The 19,922-nt window shown below is 45.6% G+C and overlaps 1 protein-coding gene across 1 annotated transcript in view; it reads right to left on the reverse strand.

Annotated features, from left to right (window-relative positions):
- Positions 1 to 19,922, reverse strand: part of LOC103202427 (zinc finger and BTB domain-containing protein 21) — a 117,006-nt gene that overhangs the window by 3,205 nt on the left and 93,879 nt on the right. Inside the window, 4 exon segments of the mRNA XM_007947312.2 lie at positions 1,040 to 1,161; positions 3,892 to 4,053; positions 12,749 to 12,991; positions 18,869 to 18,995. Of these exon segments, the coding sequence (XP_007945503.2) occupies positions 1,040 to 1,161; positions 3,892 to 4,053; positions 12,749 to 12,991; positions 18,869 to 18,995 (654 nt within the window).

Consider the following 19,922-nt stretch of genomic DNA (forward strand, 5'->3'; position numbering starts at 1 on the left):
GCACTCCCTTCTTGATTTTAAACCATGTAGTGTCCCCTTGTTCTGTTCAAACGACAGCCTCCTGGTCAAGGTACAGATTCCTCATGAGTACAATCAAGTGCTCGGGGATTCCCAGTCTTCTCAAAGTTGTCCATAATTTGTCATGATCCACACAATCAAATTCCTGCTGGCACCCCTGAAACTATGGCCCCTACCTGCCCTTCAGGTCTGGAATTGAACCTACCCCTATGGCTTCCAGCCAAACAAAAGACAGGCATATGAGCTGAACATTTAGGTAGATACACTCTTTGGAGAGATCAATCATGGGAGAACAGAAGGGCTATGTATGCACAGGGAGACAGCTCAGGGGGCAGTAATGCATGGGAGGAACACAGGGAAGAGGTAATTATAGGGAGGAAGTAGGAAGCAAGCTGTTGCATTGTGGGAAATTGCAGTCAATGTCATGAGACAAAGTGTATGTAAGCTGCTATATGGAAAATGAATGTGCTCTGTAAAGTTTCACCCAAATCACAATAAAAATTAAAAGAAAGAAAGAAAATGCATGTCCCTCAACCAAAAGTGATCAAGCATTTCAAGAGGTGACGGCAGAGCATTCAACCAAACTTAGGGTCCCCAAGGATACCACCCAAGGGGCACCTTAGGATGACAAGCAGTACCCCATCCATCACTGTGATTCCTAAGACTATGGTGACACCCACTGTGTGGGAACATCCTAGCTGCACGTAGATGCTGAGACATCAGGAAACGTGAGCCATATCAATCACAGCAGTTCCCATCTGGGGGCATTTTGTCTGAAGTAGGACAAGTGGTAAATGTCTAGAGACATTTTCAGTTGTCACAATTAGGGAGTGCACCTGGAAGCTGGTGGATACAAGCCAGGGGTTCTGCTAAACATCTTACAGTGTACAGAACAGCCCCCAATAGCAAAAAATGATGCTAGCCAAAATGTCGTAGTGCTGCAGTTGAGAATCCTGATCTAGAGGCTGCATCACAGCACAGCCCAGGCCTTCTGCAGAATGCTCTCTCCCGTGGCACCTACCATGGAATACAGGAGCCTCATGTGGTTCAGGAGCTGGGGGTCCTCGTGACTGAGCTCCTTGAAGTCCATTTTCACCAGCACTGTCACATTGTACCAGAAATTCATCAAGTTCTTCTCCAGAGCTTCATGAAGGAAAATGCTGATGGTTAGAAGCCCTGAGATGAGGCAGTGCCCTCTAGAGGCCCCCAGAGTGGGGACGGAAGGAGGCTGTGGCCTGCCCAGCAAGAGGCTATACTTCTCTACTGGAAGAAACCTGACCTTGTGAGAAGCTCCACCCCTGCAACCCCACCCCCACCCCCATCCCTGGTTTCCACCCCTCTGATTCCTGAAGATCATTGGAGACCACTGGCCCTGGCCTGGAACTCATAGGGATGGACCTTTCCTTTTGATATATGACCTATGATATATATTCAGATAATATTTAATAATTTATATATGCACTAATGTTCAATAATTTAAATATTATAAATATTTTCTAATTCAAATATTATAAGTAATATCCAATAAGTTAGATATTATAAATAATACTCAATAATTTGAATATTCCCCTGTGGTAGTTAAGCTTGTATGTTAGTTTGGTTGGGCCTGGCTGAGCAGCTGGGCAGCTAAATGTAGTTACTCCCCATGGTGAGATTGGTAATTAACTCCATGGTGGAATCTACTGGAGCAGCTAAGTAGCTGCTTCAGGGATGTGGTCTGCTTCCAGTCTATCTGAAGCAGCTTTGAGGAAGGTTTCCAGCTTTTTGGCACGCTTGAACTCTGCGTGTAGCCAAGTTGTTGTTCAACAGCCTGCTATGCCCTGCTGATCTTGGGACTTCTTTGGGACTTGAATTAGTGACCTGCCATGTTGTTTGGTAACTCTGGGACTGTGCCTTTTTACTTGTCAACCTTGGGTTTGTCAGTCTCAGCAGCCAGCAGCTGCCTGAGAGAAGAAAAGCCTCCAGCTTCAGTGGGCTGGGAACAAGAGGCAGAGCTGAAGCCCAAGGTTGAGGGGCTTTCACCCAGCCCCTGGAGCTTGGCACTTTTGAACTTGGACTTTTACCTTCCAAAAATTATAATAAACTCCTGTATGTTAAAGCCATCCTATTTGTGGCATTTTCCTGTCAGAGAAGTACAAGGTAACCAAAACAGCCACCATATTTAATAACTGAAAATTTACAAATAATATTCAATAATTTAAATAGTATTAAAAAAAAAAAAAAAAACCTCACTGTTGTCGAGTCGGATCTGACTCACAGCGACCCCTTCTTGGGTTTCAAAGGCAGTATCTCTTGGAAGTAGATTGCCCAATCTTCCTTCTGAGGAGTGGCTGGTGGGTTTGAACCACCAGTCTTCTGATTAGCAGTCAAATGCCTTAGGCATTATGCCATCAGAGCTATTTTAAATAATCTCTGATAATTTAACTATACTTAGTAACTATAATATTTTAATAACTATGTTGTTGTTAGGTGCTGTCAAGTTGACTCTGACTCACAGCAACCATAAATGACAGAGCAGAACTGCCCCCTAGGGTTTTCTGGGCTGTAATCTTTACAGGAGCAGATTGCTGTCTTTCTCCAGTAGAGATACCAGGTGGGTTAAAATTGCCAACCTTTCACTTGGAAGCCAGGCACTTAATCATTGTACCATCAGGGCTCCTTTTAATATTATAAATAGTATCTAATAATTTGAATATTACAAATGATACCTGACAGTTTAAATATTATAAATGTTTAATTTTAAACTTTATATTTTCAATAAGCATTTATATCACTACATATTATATGTTCTTCCCTCTAACCATTGGTTCTGAACAATGATGACCCATTGTCCTGGGTGCAGCCCTTGCCTGAAAGGCACAACATTCCAGACCAGACAGTCACACAGGCAGCCAGCCAGGACTTTAGGCCTCACTATAGGAGTCATGGGCTTTGCACCTTTCCCATGACCACATATTCAGATTCCAACAAATCCCCTTGAGCTTCCTGGGTCTCCCCTGGGAAAACGGGAGGAATTTGGATTATTCCTCTTCTAGGAGTGTTTCCCTTCTCTGGGCCACCTAAGTAGCCATCAGCCCCCTTGTTTCCCTGAAATTTCAGTGACCAGATGTTATAAACCGAAAAAGAAAAAAAAAAAAAAGTGCTCGGAATCAGAATAAACACAGCTGCAGCACCAGTGAAATCTGCTGCTTTTGGAACCCTCCTGCTGATCCTCCAGTCACCATATGTTCTCCACTCCCCATCTGTGGTGGTTAAATTTGTGTGTCAATTTGGCTGGGCCTGGTTGAGTGGCTGGGCAGCTGGATGTAGTATTCCCCATGATGAGACTGGTAATCAAGTCCATGACAGAATCTACTATGATCAGCTGAGTAGCTGCTTTTGGGTATGTGGTCTGCTTCCCATATGTAAGAAACAGCTTTGGGACTGATTTCTAGCTTATGGCACACTTGAACCCTGCATGTAGCCATGTCGTTGTTCAGCAGCCTGCCATGCTCTGCTGATCCTGGGACTTTCAATGGACTAGAATCAATGACCTGCCATGTTGTTTGGTAACTGTGCCATTTCAGTGTCAATCTTGGGCTTGTTAGCCTCAGCAGCCAGTAACTGCCTGAGTGAAGAGATGCCTCCAACTTCAGTGGGCCGGGAGCAAGAGGCAGAGCTAAAGCCCAAAGTCAAGGGGCTTTTACCCAGCCCCTAGAGCCTGGCACTTTGAACTTGGACTTAAAGCCTCTAAACTGTAAGAAAATAAACTCTTATTTCTTCAAGCCCTCCACATTTGTAGTATATTCTTGTCAGAGTGGCACTAGGTAACCAAAATACCATCTCATGGGAACCTCCTCCCTGAGCCCTCAGGCAACAATGACTGTGGCTTACCTAGGGGCAGAGGGTCCATGCAGTAGAGGCTCCCAGACCAGCGGCAGCACTTCTGAAGTCCAGGGCAGTCAGTGTCCAGGGTGCAGGATGAGGTAGACAGCCCTGGTCCTGCTGCAGGGCAGATGCCAGGCTTTGATGCAAACTCCTCAGACTGGTTCAGGGCTGGGGGACAACACAGTGAATGATGCTGAGAACCTTCCTGCATCGGGCCTATCTATGGTGCCTAGAGGGGGTATGTGGGGTCTCCAGATTGGGCAGCCCTTGACACAACATCCTGCCCAGCAGCCCCCAGGCCCTGTTGGCTTTGTCTTTAGTATAGTGTGGCCATCTCTTTTTGAAGGTGGACAGTTTCAGCTGAAATCTTAGTGGTCCCTTTCCCTCTAGGTCTTAGGAGCCTAGGTGCAGGGAGATCCAAACCCCCTGAAAGATCCCTTGCTGCTTTACTTCCTTATCCCTTACTCATTCTTTTCTTACTCATTCATCCAATAAACACTTAGAGAGTACCTGCTCTGTGCACAGTGCCTGGGACCCCGCATGGGGCAAGCAACACCCTGCCTCAGGAAGCTGAGATTCCAGCAGGGAGAGACAAATGTGCAAACACACAGAGAACATCAGAGGGGCTGTTGTTGTTGTTCTTGTTCTTGTTGTTGTTATGTGCCATTCAGTCAGACCCGACTCATAGAGACCCCTCCTTGGGTTTCCAAGGCAGTATCACTATGGAAGTAGATTGCCCTATCTTCCTTCCGAGGAGTGTATGGTGGGTTTGAACCGCCAGCTTTCTGGTTAGCAGTCAAGTGCCTTAGGCACTATGCTACCAGAGCCCCGTAAGGCTATGCAAAATAAAGCAGGTCAGGGTGAGTAGTCAGGAGAGGGCTACCAGGAGAGGTAACCTCTTCCTGGACCTGGGGATAGAAGGAGCAGCCAAGCAAACATTAGCCTTGATTCCATGAGGCTTCTTCTTCTTCCAATGTTGTCTTTAGGTCACTCTTACTAATCATCTGGTGGCCGCCCCAATGCCTGAAGGTCCTAGAGAAATCATGGGACAGGGAAGGGAGCTTGGGGTGTGAAACATGGTGCAGCGCAAGAGAGTGGCTTGACGCCAGGACACCTGGAGGACTGCAATCAAGACTCTAAAGGTCATTGCTTCACCTCCCACTGCAAAATATGGCCTCCAGGGTAGGAGACATAATGACTTGATATAATGTAGAATCATTAGTAGAAAGAGAGTAAAATCTAAATGGAGTGTAGAATATGATTAGCAGTAAAGAGCCCTGGGTGCTTGGGAGCTCTGGTAGCATAGTGCCTAAGGCACTTGACTGCTAACCAGAAGGCTGGCAGTTCAAACCCACCATACACTCCTCAGCAGGAAGATGGGGCAATCTACTTCCATAGTGATACTGCCTTGGAAACCCAAGGAGGGACTACTATGAGTCAGGTCTGACTCCACTCTATGGAAGAAAAGACCTGGTGATCTGCTCTGGTAAAGATTACTGAGAAACCAAACCCATTGCTGTGGAGCCTATTCTGATTCATAGAGACCCTGTAGGACAGAGTGGAACTGCCCCATAGGATTTCCAAGGCTGTACATCTTTGCAGAAGCAGACTGTCACATCTTTTTCTTGTTGAACTTTTGGATAGCAGATGAGCACTTTAACCACTGCACCACCAGGGCTCCTCCCATAAAGATTAGAGTTTAGGAAACCCTACAAGGCATTCTACCCTATCCTATAGGGTCACTATGATTTGGAATTGACCTGATGGCACACAACAACACTGTGCCAGTGTTGGCTCCTTAGTTGTAACAAATGTACCACAGTAATGTAAGTTTCTGTGTTAGAATTCTTGCCCTCCATGTGGGAGACTGGGGTTCCATTCCTGGCCAATACACATCATGTGCAGCAACCACCCATCTGTCAGTGGAGGTTTGTGCGTGGCTACAATGCTGACTGGATTTCAGTGCAGCTTTCAGACTAAGAATGGACTAGGAAGAAAGGTCTGGTAATTTACTTCCAAAAATCACAAAAGTTCTATCTGCAACTGATTATGAGGGTGGCACAGGACTGGGCACTGTTTCTTTCCATTGTGCATGGGGTTGCCATGAGTCAGGAGAGCAGCTAACAACAATGAAAGATCTTAGCATTAGGGGAATCTGAGTGAGGAGTATATAGGAACTACCTGTATTATCTCTGCAACTTTTCTATAAATCTAAAACTACTCTACAAGTTTTATCTAAATTAAGTGAAGCTACAAATAAAAAAGTTGATGCTTCAGAACATCTCTTGTAGGTGCCTTATTACCGATTTATGAATGATGACGCTGTTTGAAAGGATTGCTTGGAGTTTATGCTGAAAATGTGTAATCTTTTTCAGTAGAGGAGTTGGGGAGGATAATTTTCCAGTGGTTGTTTGTTTTAGTTCTTTTCACAAAAACAATGTCAACTGGAAAAGAAAGAAGGAAGGAAGGAAAGAATGGAGGGAGAGAAGGAGGGAGGAAGAAAGGGAGGGAGGGAGGGAGAAAGAAAGCAAGGAAGGAAGGGAGAAATACAAGCCACGAAAACTGAGAAAAAGGTTTCCAAAAATACTTGCTTAACCCTAACACAAGGATTTTCAAGTTATAGTTCATCATCTTAATTTGATTGCTGCTGGGAAACCCCCTCCATCACTCAGGGCCTTCCAGTTACTAAGTGTCCTAAGAGAATTACCAACAATTCCTTTTGGTAGAAAGTCAAAACCCTACCTCTCCTCCCCTTGACTCACACAAACAATGAAACAGAGTGGCCCATTGCCTGGCAACCCAAGGTTAGTCCCAGTTCAGTGAAGCAACAGCAGAAGTTTCTGAGCAAAAGCATCAAAGGCTCCCTGGGGCCAGGAATCTGATTGGCTCAGGAATAATGGCCCCTGAGCCCATGAGGTTTGGTGAGGGTAACAAGCACCCAGGGGCAATCTCTAAATTGGGCCTCCCTAACTACTCAGTTTCAAGATGAACAGACATTGATAATAGCAAGTCATAGCAGCAAGTCAGCAGAAATGCCTTCATCCCTCTTGTCCAGCTGTCTCAGTCAAGCACGTTTCATATTTGTGGTGCCTGGGAATGTCATTTTGCACATTGTCATATCATTCTGCACCTCCTCTGGAGCCCCGTTGGATTTGTGCCTTGGGGCAAGTGCCCACTGCCCTACCCCCCTGTATCTCTTCATCTACCATGTTTAAGAAAGGATGTTGGGCTGAACTGAGTTACTAGAAACTGCTCAATGGCACTCCCCTTCAAGAGGTGCCTAGGATATGTGCCATACCTGCCATAATTTAGATACACCTCTGCCCAAGCCTGTAATATACTGGTCATGCTGTCAGAAGGGAGCATTCCCTGGAGAAGGGTATCATGCTTGGTAAAACTGAAGGTCAGCCAAAAAGAGGAAGACCTTCAACGAGATAGACTGACACAGTGGCTGCAACAATGAACTCAGCCATAGCAAGTGTTATGAGGCTGACGCAGGACCCAGAAGTGTTTCGTTCTGTTGTATATAAGGTCACTATATGAGTTGGAGCCAACTCGATGGTACCTAACAACAACTATAACTGTCCGAGCCCTTCCCTTTCCTTGACATTTCTCTGTGGTCACAACTGGGGGTTCTCACTAAAAGGTCCCTGATCCTCAACATGGGAGAATCAGAGGCTTGTGCATAGGCACCTGGTTAATTGGAAGTACTGGACTTCCAATGAGGAAGAATGTGCTAGAATGTTGACCCCATGGAGAAGGTAGATGGTGGGAAAGCTAGGATATTATGGATTGAATTCTGTCTCCCAAAATATATGTAGGAATTCTTACCTCTATACCTATGGATAAGGAGCTCTGGTGGTGCAACTCTTAAGTGCTTGGCTGTTAACCAAAAGGTTGGCTATTTGAACTTACTCTGTGGCCCTGTGGGAAAAAGACCTAGCAACTGCTTCCATAAAGATTTTAACCTAGGAAACCCTATGGTGCAGTTCTACTCTTTCACATAAGGTTGCCATGACTTTAAATTGTTTCAATGGCACACAACATGTGTGACACAGTGGTTATGCACTTGGCTGCTAATACAAGAGTCATCAGTTCAAACCCACAAGCCACTATGGGGGGAGGAAGATGTGGCCATATGCTTCCATAAAGATGATAGCCTTAGAAACCTGTAGGGCAGTTCTACTCTGACCTATAGGGTCAATGTGAGTCAGAATAGAATCAACTCGACAGATGTGATCTTATGTGGAAATAGGGTTTTCTCTGTTATAGTGAGGCCATATTAGTGTAGAGTGTGTCCTAAATCTAATCACTTCTGAGTTTTAAAAAAATGCAGATTAAACACAGAAGCAAGCACAATTTCAAGGAGCTCTGGTAGCATAGTGGCTAAGACACTTGCCTGCTAACCAGATGGCTGGTGGTTCAAACCCACCAGCCACTCCTCGGAAGGAAGGTTGGGCAATCCTACTTCCGTAGTGATACTGCCTCGGAAACCCAAGGAGGGGTCGCTATGAGTCGGGGCTGACTCGACGGCACATAACAACAACAACATTGTACATCACTGACTATGGAGCTGGGTAGAGAAGCTCACAGTTGGCCCTTACATGGGCAGGGGCCAGCTCTATCACTGGTTGTACCCTTTACCAGGCCGTGGCACCATGCAGGGATATTCCTGAGGAAGAGTTCCAGCATCCTCAGCACCCTTAAACATTCCTTCTCCTGCCCCCACCACTATGCCAACCCCACTTTAAAAAAAAAGAAAAAAAAAGAAAAAAAAAAAAAACAGTTGCCATGGAGTTGATTCTAACTCATGGAAACTTCATGTTGTCAGAGTAGAACTGTGCTCCACAGGGTCTTCAATGGCTGACTTTTCAGAAGTAGATTGTCAGCTTCTACTTTTGAGGCACCTCTGGATGAACTCAAACCTCCAACTTTTAGGTTAGCAACCAAGTCTTAACCATTGTTGTTGTTGTTGTTGCTATGTGCTGTGGAGTCAGCCCCAACTCATAGCAACCCCTCCTTGGGTTGCTGAGGCAGTATCACTATGGAAGTAGATTGCCCAACCTTCCTTCCGAGGAGTGGCTGGTGGGTTTGAACTGCCAGCCTCCTGGTTAGCAGTCAAGTACCTTAGGCACTATGCTACGAGAGCTCCTTTGCAAAATCCCAAAAAACTAAAACCAAAACCAAAATCCATTGCCATCGAGTTGACCCTAACTCATGGTACCCCCATATTGTCAAAGTTGAACTGCACTGAACAGGGTTGTTAGGGCTGAACATTCAGAAGTAAATCTCCAGTCCTATCTTGTGAACTGCCTCTGGGTGAACTCAAACCATCAACTTTTGTTATTAGTATCCAAGCACTTAACTAGGAGCTCTGGTGGCATAGTGCCTAAGGCATTTGACTGCTAACCAGAAAGCTGGCGGTTCAAACCCACCAGCTACTCCTCAGAAGGAAAATGGGGCAATCTACTTCCGTAGAGATATCACCACAGAAACCCAAGGAGGGGTCACTATCAGTTGGAATTGACTCAATAGCACGGAGTTTGGTTTTTGAAAGCACTTAACAATTTGCACCACCAAGGGGCCCTCACCCCTCAAATGTCACAAACCCCTGTACACCAAGGCGGAGCTTGGTGAGCTGCGAAAAATCTCAGACCGGGGAACAGAGAGACTCCAGTGCCTAGTGTGCTGCTCTCCGGAGGAGGTTCGATCATGGTTGAGTCCCCCAGCTGTCCCAGCTCGTGTCCCCTTGTGTCTGTAGAGCTGTGATGGCTCCCCTCCACCTATGACTAAGGGAAGGAGTGCCCTGCACAGCCTATTGCACAGGACTCCCTCAATCACTAAACATACACTTGCCCTCCTTCTCCTCCATTCCTTCTTCTCTCTTCCTGGGCTCTTGTCCACTACCTTCTACACTGCCATTAGAGTAACCCTTCCAAGACCCAGGGGAACCATGGTACACACACCTCTCTGGAGGGCCAAGGCTTTCAGGCACTCCCACCTTCCTCTGCAGTCCTGGAGCTCCCCCCTCCCCAGAACTCTCATTCCCAATATTTTCTCTCACCAAGTCCCCCTGCCTACTCCAATCACACCATTACTGCAGCTCCTAGAGCCAGGGTACCTTTCCTGCCCATGAGACTCTCTAACTAGAATGTTCTTGCTCACTCCTCTACCTGGAGAGCTCCTAATTAAAGATGTCCATGCTAAAATTAAGGCTGATGTCCACAAGAGGCATCTCCTGTGGCTTGTTTGTTGAGGAGAGAAGGATAGGGTGGGGAGGGCTCCCACCTCCCCCAGCCATCCCTGTCACAGAGCTGAAGGGCTGTTAACACCAAAGCAGCATATTTTACAGAAAGATCAGAGTCCTGTTGGAGTCCCTGGGTGTGGCAAATGATTAATTCATTTGGCTGCTAAGTGAGAGGTTGGAAGTTTGAGTCCACCCAGAGGGACCTCAGAAGATAGGCCTGGCATCTCCTTTTGAAAGATTAGCCACTGAACAACCTATATGCTCAGTTCTACTCTGACACAAAGGAATTTGTCTCAAGTTGGAGTTGACTCAATAGCAACTGGTACTGGTAAAAGTTTAGTGTAGGAGATGCTAGTGTGGTGTGGAGGTGCCAGGGTAGGATCAAGCCACTGATTAGCAAGTACTGAGGACTATATCCAGCCCTTTGGGCCAAGATCTAGTAGACCTGACACAGCCCGACAGCTGACAGGTAGGAAGAAGTGTGACTGCTCACACACAGGTGCCAGGTTGTGGAGAGCTGGACTGTGCCCTATGGCTGTCTGTCAACAAAGCCTGCACTCTTGCCATGGCCTGAGGCCACATCCACTTCTCAGCAAAAGAGGCTGCTCCCAAGGCACGGGGCAGCACAACAGTAGCCCAGGTTCTAGCCCCTCCTTTGTGTAGCCCTGAGGAGAAAAAAAGGGGATGTCTTGGACCCATTACCTGGAGCAGGCAGCAAGAGACAGAAGGTAGAGACTCAGGGGAGCATCTTCCCAAAAGCCTCTTTAGGGAACCATCAGGAATAGAGAACAGGTCAAGGCAATTGGATCTGGGGTCAAATGGCCTCCTCAACCAAAAAAGACAAACCCGTTGCCTCGGAGTCAACTCTGACTCACAGGGTTTTTAGCAACACCATGGGTTTCAGAGTAGAACTATGTTCCATAGAGGTTTCAATCACTGATTTCTTTTGGAAGTAGATCACCAGCTCTTTTTTTCGAGAAAACTCTGGGTGGACTTAAACTTCCACCTTTCCAGTTAGCAGCTGAAAAGTGGACTCCTCCCATCAAACTGCTTAAACCTGAGTCATCAGGCCATCCTGGGCCTGGCCCTCTCATGGGTTCAATAGAAAATTATCCTCACCTTTGTGCTCTGTGAAATATGCTCAAGGTGCCTCATTGTGCCAAGATGATGATGTCTGCGCTGACGCATGACTTGACAACTTGAACCCCAGGTTTGAGGAGGAGGGTGTACCCATGCCCTTGTCTGATACTGTCCTGACCTCAGGACACAGTGGACCATCTGGGACCCTGGACTGTCACCCCCAAAACTGGGCTTTCTGCTCTAGAGGCAGCAGCCCTCATGTCTTGGGATGGGACACTGACATCTCACTAAACCACCCTCTTCTCACTTCCCCTCCACCAAGGAGAGCACCTTTGGACTGAGAGCACAGCATTTTAGGTTTGGTGTTGACTCAAAATTAATAATCACCACCCCCTCCCACCAACACACATGTATAACATACACACACTTCCCTCTGAAAATGATTATCTATCTAGAAAGTTCCTTTTAAGACAAGACAGAGAAAGCCCAGATCCTTGCTCAGCCTGTCTAACTTATACACCAGCCCCAACAATCTTACAGGAAGCACCTTTCAAACTCACTGAGGACTTTGGTTCTGCCGAACCACCTGGGGTTTAAGGCACCCCTTCCATATTTTTCATTTATTGGGGTTCAGATGAGGATTTCACTTGATGAAATATTTTCCTGCCAGCATTTAAAAAGCAAGGCTTAACAGCACTGTAGAAGAGATTGTAACCCTGTACACAAACTGAGCTGCATATTGGAATCACTTAGGAGAGCTTTAAAAAAAAAAACAAAAAACCCACACCCAAGATAGATCCCAGACCAATTATGCCCAATCTCTAAGGGTAGGACCTAGACATTGGTGTTTCTAAGCTGCCCAGGGTTCTTCGATGTGAATCCAAGAACCACTGCTCCAGAAGAGAGGTTCTCAAAGGTGTCCACCTACCCACCCAGCAGCCTTAGCTTCCCCTGGGAACTCGTGAGAAATGCAAATTCTTGTATAGGTAGTCCCTGATTTATGACACATTTGAATTAGGAGGAACTACACTTACAACCACCTGCATTTTTTTTTTTAACATTTTATTGTTAGTAATATGCACTAAATACAAGGTGGCAACATATAATTTGCTGATGTTTTATCATTCTCAGATATTCACTTGCAGATGTTCAAAGACCAGATTTATAAAGACACCGATAATAAAAGGCAATAATGAAAACTTAGAAAAGAAAAAAGATGTATTCAACTTATGTCAGAAAAGACTTATGACAGAGTCATTAGACTGGAACCCCATTTGAATGGAATGGTACTACTTGTACTTCATCCCTAATCCACTCAACCAGAAATCTGGGTGTGGGGCCCAATAATCTATATTTTAGCACACCCTCCATGTGATCCTGATGCACACCCAAGTCTGAGAACCAGTGTTCTAGAAGGTTCTAGCATATTCCATGCTAATGAGTGTGAGTAATGACTATCCCAGTGACTCATCAAGAGTCCTCAGGGAAGGCAGCAAGCCAGGGCTCATCCTTACCCACCCCAACTCCAGGACTTACGTGGGACACAGTAGAGGCCAAGCTGTTCAAACCCTTGGCAGCAGTCAGTCACATTCCTGGTCTCAGGGACCTCCACCACCAGGTACTGTGTCCTGTAAACGATCTTGGAGCACTGCTGCCATGGGATCCACCCACCACAGGAAGTGTAGATCAAGGAGGACATCTGGAAGGACACTACCTTCTGGACATTTTGGGTCACTTGGTAGTTGCACAGCTGGTAGCTCAACAAGGAGAGGCCTTTTTCTAAGAGAGAGGAAGAGGGAAGTCAGTAAGGGAAGACTAAGAAGCCAAAGAAAGAAATAAGCACCAGAATCAACCAAGTCAATATGAATGGTTCACCTCCCCTTAATAAAAAATAAGAAGTACTTGGTAAACTATTCAGAACTTGCCCACTGGCCCTTTTTCTGGGACCTTTGTCTCTATGCACTCTGAGAATGTCATTGTATTAGTATAAACTAGAAAGAATAAAGCATAAAATGGACCTACATGCTAAGAAATCCTCTTTTGCAGAATGTGGAGCTACCACTCAGGGCCCAATTCATGCTTCTTGTGGCCAACCAGTTGTCATCTAGTTGACCCTGACTCATGGAGACCTCATGTGTGTCCGAGTAGAACTGTGCTCCATAGATTGTCAACAGATGATTTTTCAGAAGTAGATCACCAGGCCTTTCTTCTGAGGCATCTCTGGGGGGGGAGACCTGAACCACCAATATTTTGAATAGCAATTCAGCACATTCACCGTCTACACCCACGGACTCCTCTCCCAGCCTACTGACTGACAAAATGTTGAAAAAAGGACACAGACTTGAAACCAAAAACCCTGGGTCCCATGACCCTCTGCTTCCTGGGTTCCAATTTCACATCTCTTAATCTCTGTGAGCCTCAGACCTACCACCTGTGAAATGAATATGTAACAATCCCCTCAACAAATATCTCCCAGCTCAACTGCACACCAGGCATGGGGGACAATGAAACCTTTTTAGGAATGAGGTGAAAAATAAATCAATATTTAAAGCACATGTGAGAAGATTTATAGATGATGAAGTTCGGCTGGATGGTTGTTGTCATCAGAAAAGGAGGGTACAGCTGGCCCCCACCCTGCCATATAAGACAACCATCAAGTTCCCCTTACTCGGGGCCTAGGCATCTGTCATCTGGAAGCTCATTTCTTGTGCACTAACATCCATGCCCCCTTTATCAACGTGGTTACATGATTCCTAAGAACCCATGATACACACCACATTTACCAGCCCTGGACTCTTATGAACTGTCCCCTCATGGTTCCTGGGACTCTCCACTTCCCAGGGAGCTTCTGTTGCCTTCTGAGGCAGGAACTGTAGGTTGTTCTCTTCCTCCATCTTAGCACCTAGCAGAGGGTTATTTGCACACATGAGCTCTGTGTAGGATGTATGAATGGTGTTATGGGTTGACTAGTTTTCCCCAAAATTTATGTTGAGGTCCTAGCCCTGAACCTGTTATTGTGACCCTGTTGGAAAGTAGAGTTTTTCTTTTGTTATGTTAATGGGGTCATACCAGAATAGGGTGGGCACAAACCTAATCATTTCTGTGTTCTAAAAGAAGCAGAATAGACACAGACACATTCAGGAGGAAGACAGAATCCTTGTGACGATTCTTCTACAACCAAAGAAACACCAAGAACACAACCAAAGGAACACCAGTAACACCCAGGGCTACCCATAAGGAGGGATCCTCTACCGCATTTAACATCCTGATTTGGACTTCTAGTCTCCACAACTGGGAGACAATAAATTCTTGTTCTTTAAAACCACCCACCTGTGGTATTTTTTGTTACAGCAACGTTAGGAAACTAAGGCAAATGGTTTGAACATCTTACACATTTTCAGATATTCAACCTCAGAGCTCTGTTATGGATTGAATTGTGTTGCGTCTCCCCAAAATGCATGTTGGAAATCTAACCTCTGTATATACATTAATGCAATGTGTTGTTTTTAGGTGCTGTCCAGTTGGCTCTAATTCATAATGACTCCATATGCAACAGAATGAAACACTGCCCAGTCCTGCACCATCCTCACAATACTTGCTCTGCTTGAGCCTATCATTGCAGCCACTGTGTCAGTCCATCTCATTGAAGGTCTTCCCCTATTTATCAAGCATGATATCTTTCTCCAGGGACTGGTCCCTCCTGACAACATAACCAAAGTAGGTGAGACGAGGTATGGCCATTCTCACTTCTGAGGAGATTCCACCTGTACTTCTTCCAGGACAGATTTGCAATGTAAGGTAATGCAATCACCTTCCACAATGTAATCTAATGTAATATAATTACTCAGTCAGTTGAGTTCATAAGGAGGGATCCTCTACAGAAGGGTGGAGCCTAAACCAAATCACACCTCAGTTATAGAAAGAACAAACTATACTTAGAGACATGCACTCTTATAGAAAGAACAAACTATACTTAGAGACATGTACTCACACAGGGAGATAGATACCTTGGGAGAATCTCCAAGGAACCAAGGAATGTCTGAAGCCACTTACAAGGAAAGAATCAGGGCCGAGACTCTGATTAGTACATCTAGTGTCTGGAATTGGGAGAAAATAAATTTCTGTTCTTTAAAGTCACCTACTAGTAGTATTTGTGTTATACCAGCACTAGGAGACTAAAACAAGCTCTAAGGTATTCTAGATTATGCATCCTGTGTGGAGGGACTCGGTAATAGAGTTTATACTCCCAGTGAGTCACTGGATTTCTGTGGGAGGAACTCAGAAGTGACATTAGAAATAATAACCACAGTAACTAACAGCAGTTCCTTCATCCCTTCCCCCAGAACAAGAGCTCTGAAGATTCCATCTTTTTACTTCACAACAACCCCACAGGTAAGTGAGCCCCCTGCCCCCTACCCCATCTATTCACAGGAACAAAAACCTGGAGCATTGTTATTCCTCAGGGGCTCCAGGTAGAAAATGTAAGGGTGAGCACTCCATCCCAGGGGAAAAGAGAGACCACACTGGGCAAAATGCAAGAGTCATACACTTGCCCAAGTGAGCATGTTGCACAAGCAACAACACCATAAGCATGGACTCCCAGGGATGGCTGCAGTCCAAACACCTGGTGGGTCAGCAGGGACTCTCTGGGGGTACAACCTGCTGTCGTTTGCACCAGTAGGACAGTTACAGGAAGCTTTGGGAAGAAAGGAGAGGCTCCTCAGTACGTGGGTGGAGGGAAGAGAAATCTGCTTCCTCAGAGCACAGCACAGCCTGGTAAAGAGCTCAACAGTGGCTGCATGGGGCTGGAGAAAATGGGCATAATGAATGTGGTTACCACTTTAGTGGCCACAGAGAACAAGGCAAAGCTCCAAGGATATCAGCATAGAAAATCCAGCAAGCTAGAAGTGAATGTTGTTTTGTTCTTTATCTTAATTTGAGATGAGGTGCCAAGCACGTTAATGAAAGTTACAGTTCCTAACCTCTAGAAAGCCACCGTGGCTCCACAAGGTTCCATCTGATCACTAGCAGAGCCCTCCTCCAGACACACATGCACACACACATGCACATGTACATACATGTGTGTATACACATACATGCACTCACACACATACACACTCATGCACATGCTTACATATAAACACACAAGCAAACATACACACTCACACACATGCACACAAATACCAACAATACATACCCATACAAACATGTATAATATATGAATATACACACAACACAGATATGCACACATGTGCACATACACAGGCAATCTATGTTCACACACATACACACTCATACACATGCACAAACATGTGAACATGTTCTCACTCACATGCACACACACACACACACGTGTCTCCTGTGAAGCTGCACTTCGGATCTATTTGACTCTGTTTTTCACATTCTGCTGTGGCTAGACTGTCCTCTCCAGACTTGACTTATTGGCAGAGCTCAGATCCTACCACTCAGCCAATTCCTTTAAGAACCATCAAAGCAAAGTTGAGGTCCTGGGTTCTAGAGCCAGGGATGGGAGAGCTTGAGGAAGTGTGGGCTCTGGGGAAGACAGACCCACATCTACGCACAGCTGCCAAATGCCAGCTATGTGACTCTGAACACTTTCATGGCTTCTCACTGCCCTATCTTGTCATTTTTGTATAGTAACTGTGCTCTGAGGTTGCAGAACTAAATGAAATCAAAGCAGCTATTCCTGGCACAAAGTGAGAATTCAACAAAGATGCTAAGGCTCCCAGAGCTGAGCACAAGTAGCTATGCAACAACCGTGATAAATCCTAGAGATTTTCTGTTACCCACCATGGACAATGGTGCCATGGACAATGACAGCCAATAGTCACCTACCAAGACCTCTTCTAGTTTTGTGATACCTGCAATTGAGCTGTGTGCTTTGCACATTATCCATTTCAAGTGAAAAATTAAGTAAAAAAAATCAGAACTCATCCAAAATCCTGTTTATGGACAAATGTTAAACTGGTACAAAGATGAAGCTGATTTTAGAAACAGAATGGATCTCTTTAAATTCCCAACTGAGAAGTTTTTAAGAGGAAAATGATTAAAAGGAGATTTGTGATGTCAAATCCCTGACATCTTGAGTTTCAGGAGTTTAGCAAGTTTTTTAGCAACTACTACTGGCTAAGGCACTTGACTGCTAACCAGAGGCTGGCGGTTCAAACTCACCAGTCACTCCTCAGAAGGAAGATGGGGCAATCTGCTTCCATAGTGATACTGCCTTGGAAACCCAAGGAGGGGTCGCTATGAGTCAGGTCTTACTCGACAGCACATAACAACAACAACCACACGTTAAAAGGAGCTCTGGTGGCATTGTGGTTAAAGCATTGGGCTGCTAACCAAAGGTTAATAATTGAACACATCAGCTGCTCCATGGGAGAATGATGAGGCAGTCTGCTTCTGTAAAGGCTACAGTTTTGGAAACCCTATGGGGCAGTTCTACTCTGTCCTACAGGGTCACTATGAGTCATAATCAACTCAATAGCAATGGGTTTGATTTTAGTACTGTGTTAACTACATGTCTCCCTAACCCTTTAGGTGTGTGACCACATGGAGCTACTCACTCCCCCATCAGCATTTTCATCCCCATTTTGCTAAAGAGAAAACCAAGACCAGCAGAGCCAGAGTTGTGCATCTAGTGAGTGGGGAAGCTGGATATTAGGAGTCCACTTCAGAACCCTTCCTCCACAAAGGGAGAAAGAAAGTCCAAGCCAGAAGTCAGAGGGTCAGGTCTCCCCAGTTGTAATTCTGCCCTTGGTATGTCACCCTGGCTGGGCCCTGCCCCTTGGGTTCTCTGTTTCTATACATTGTGGGTTTTAACCTCTGAAAGTTCAGGAGAGCTAGGATTCTGGGTCTCCAGAAGCTTGTTACTCTCAGTGTGGTCCAAGGACCTGCAGCATCAGCATCTCTGGAAGAAAAGCAGAGTTCTGGGTCTCACCTGACTCACCTGCTGACTCAGAATCTGCATTTTCACCCCATCATCTCCTAGGTTACCTCACACTGGAGGCACCTTCCTCCTAAAAGCCAACCCAATGCTCTTTTCCCCCTTTGAAGCCTGCTGTTGTTTATGTAGTGCACCTCTTTTTTGGTCACAAGGAAGTTTGGCCAAGGAGGAATGTTACCTCTTCTCAAATACTGTGACTCAACAAGGTTCCATCTGAGCATTAGCAGAGACATCCTCCAGACACACTCATATACTCATGCACACACATGTACACATATACTTGCACATAAGCATACACAAGCACACAATATAATATATGCACATACACACAACATACACTCATGTGTGTTGTTGTTATGTGCCGTCGAGTCAGACCTGACTCATAGTGACCCCTCCTTGTGTTACCAAGGTAGTATCACTACATAAGTAGATGGCCCAACCTTCCTTCCAAGGAGTGGCTGGTGTGTTTGAACTGCCAGCCTTCTGGATAGCAGTCAAGTGCCTTAGGCACTATGCTACCAGAGCTCCTACAATCATGTGTAGGTATGCATATTCACACAAGTATACAGAAAAACACATGCATGCATGCATACACTTATACACACAATGCACACGCATACCCATTCAACACACAAGTGCAAAGTCACCCATTCCTCAAGAACCACCTACACCAGCCCAAGCCCCCTCACCTGTGAAGCCATTGGCCTGGATTGGGCCCACAGCACTGAGCAGCATTAGCAGGGGCAGCCTGAGGGTCCTGAGCATGGTCTGGGGCTGTGTCGGCTCCAGCCCTCCACACAGTGGTCTCAGCCCCTCCTAAGCAGGAGCACGGAGGCCTGAGCTGCCACCAGCTGGAGAAAGGGCCCTTGTGTTCCCTATGCCGCTACCAGTGGCAGTGGCTTCAGAGGGAGCGCTCACTGGAACAGCCCCTTATGCCAGCTCATTAACGCCTGCCACTGCCACAGCCACATCCCTCGGGGCACCTGCAGGTCACAGTCTATTCTCATTCCACACAGATGGCATCTTTTAGGAAAGGTGAGTACCCCACGGCCCAGGCCCCATCATGAGATCCCATCTCATGGTTACGCAAAAAACACATTTCAGACCCAAATCTGACTCCCTCCATCAAGTGCAAAGTATTCTCTTACCCAATAGTTTCAAACCAGCACAAGAAAACAGCATCAAATCAAAGTGGTACATCAGACTCATAAAAGCACCTTCAAACAGTGGGCCAGTGCAGCTCAAGAGCCATAAAGATGTTCATATGCCTGACCCAGTAATCTTCTCCTGAGGACAGATCTGAGGGCAACACAATGGGAATCACAGACATGTTCACCCTTCACCATGATTTGAAATTGGAAATTGCATAATTGAACAACTACAGGAGAATGGGTAAGTCAATTGTTACACAGCATCTGGATGTAATATTGCAGACATTGAGACAATCATCGCCAAGACTTGGTAACAGCATGTGAAAAACATTTGACAGTGTAAGGTCAAATGAAATGACTGTAGGGAAAAAAAGGGAAATATTTTTAGCAGATGATAGGATTACAGGTGATTTGCTTTTTATTTTGATTGATATCAGATGTCATGTGAAATGGATTTTTAAATTTCATTCCAAATAGTTTTATAGTTCATGATACCTCCTTGCTACTTTGTTGGCACAACTATGATGAATAATAGACACTCATATATGCACACTTGCACACTCACCTACACAAACTCACACACTCATATGGG

This window comes from Orycteropus afer, unplaced genomic scaffold, assembly GCF_000298275.1.
Source record: "Orycteropus afer afer isolate SDZICR_OR568_19922 unplaced genomic scaffold, OryAfe1.0 scaffold00179, whole genome shotgun sequence".
Taxonomy (NCBI): Eukaryota; Metazoa; Chordata; class Mammalia; order Tubulidentata; family Orycteropodidae; genus Orycteropus; species Orycteropus afer.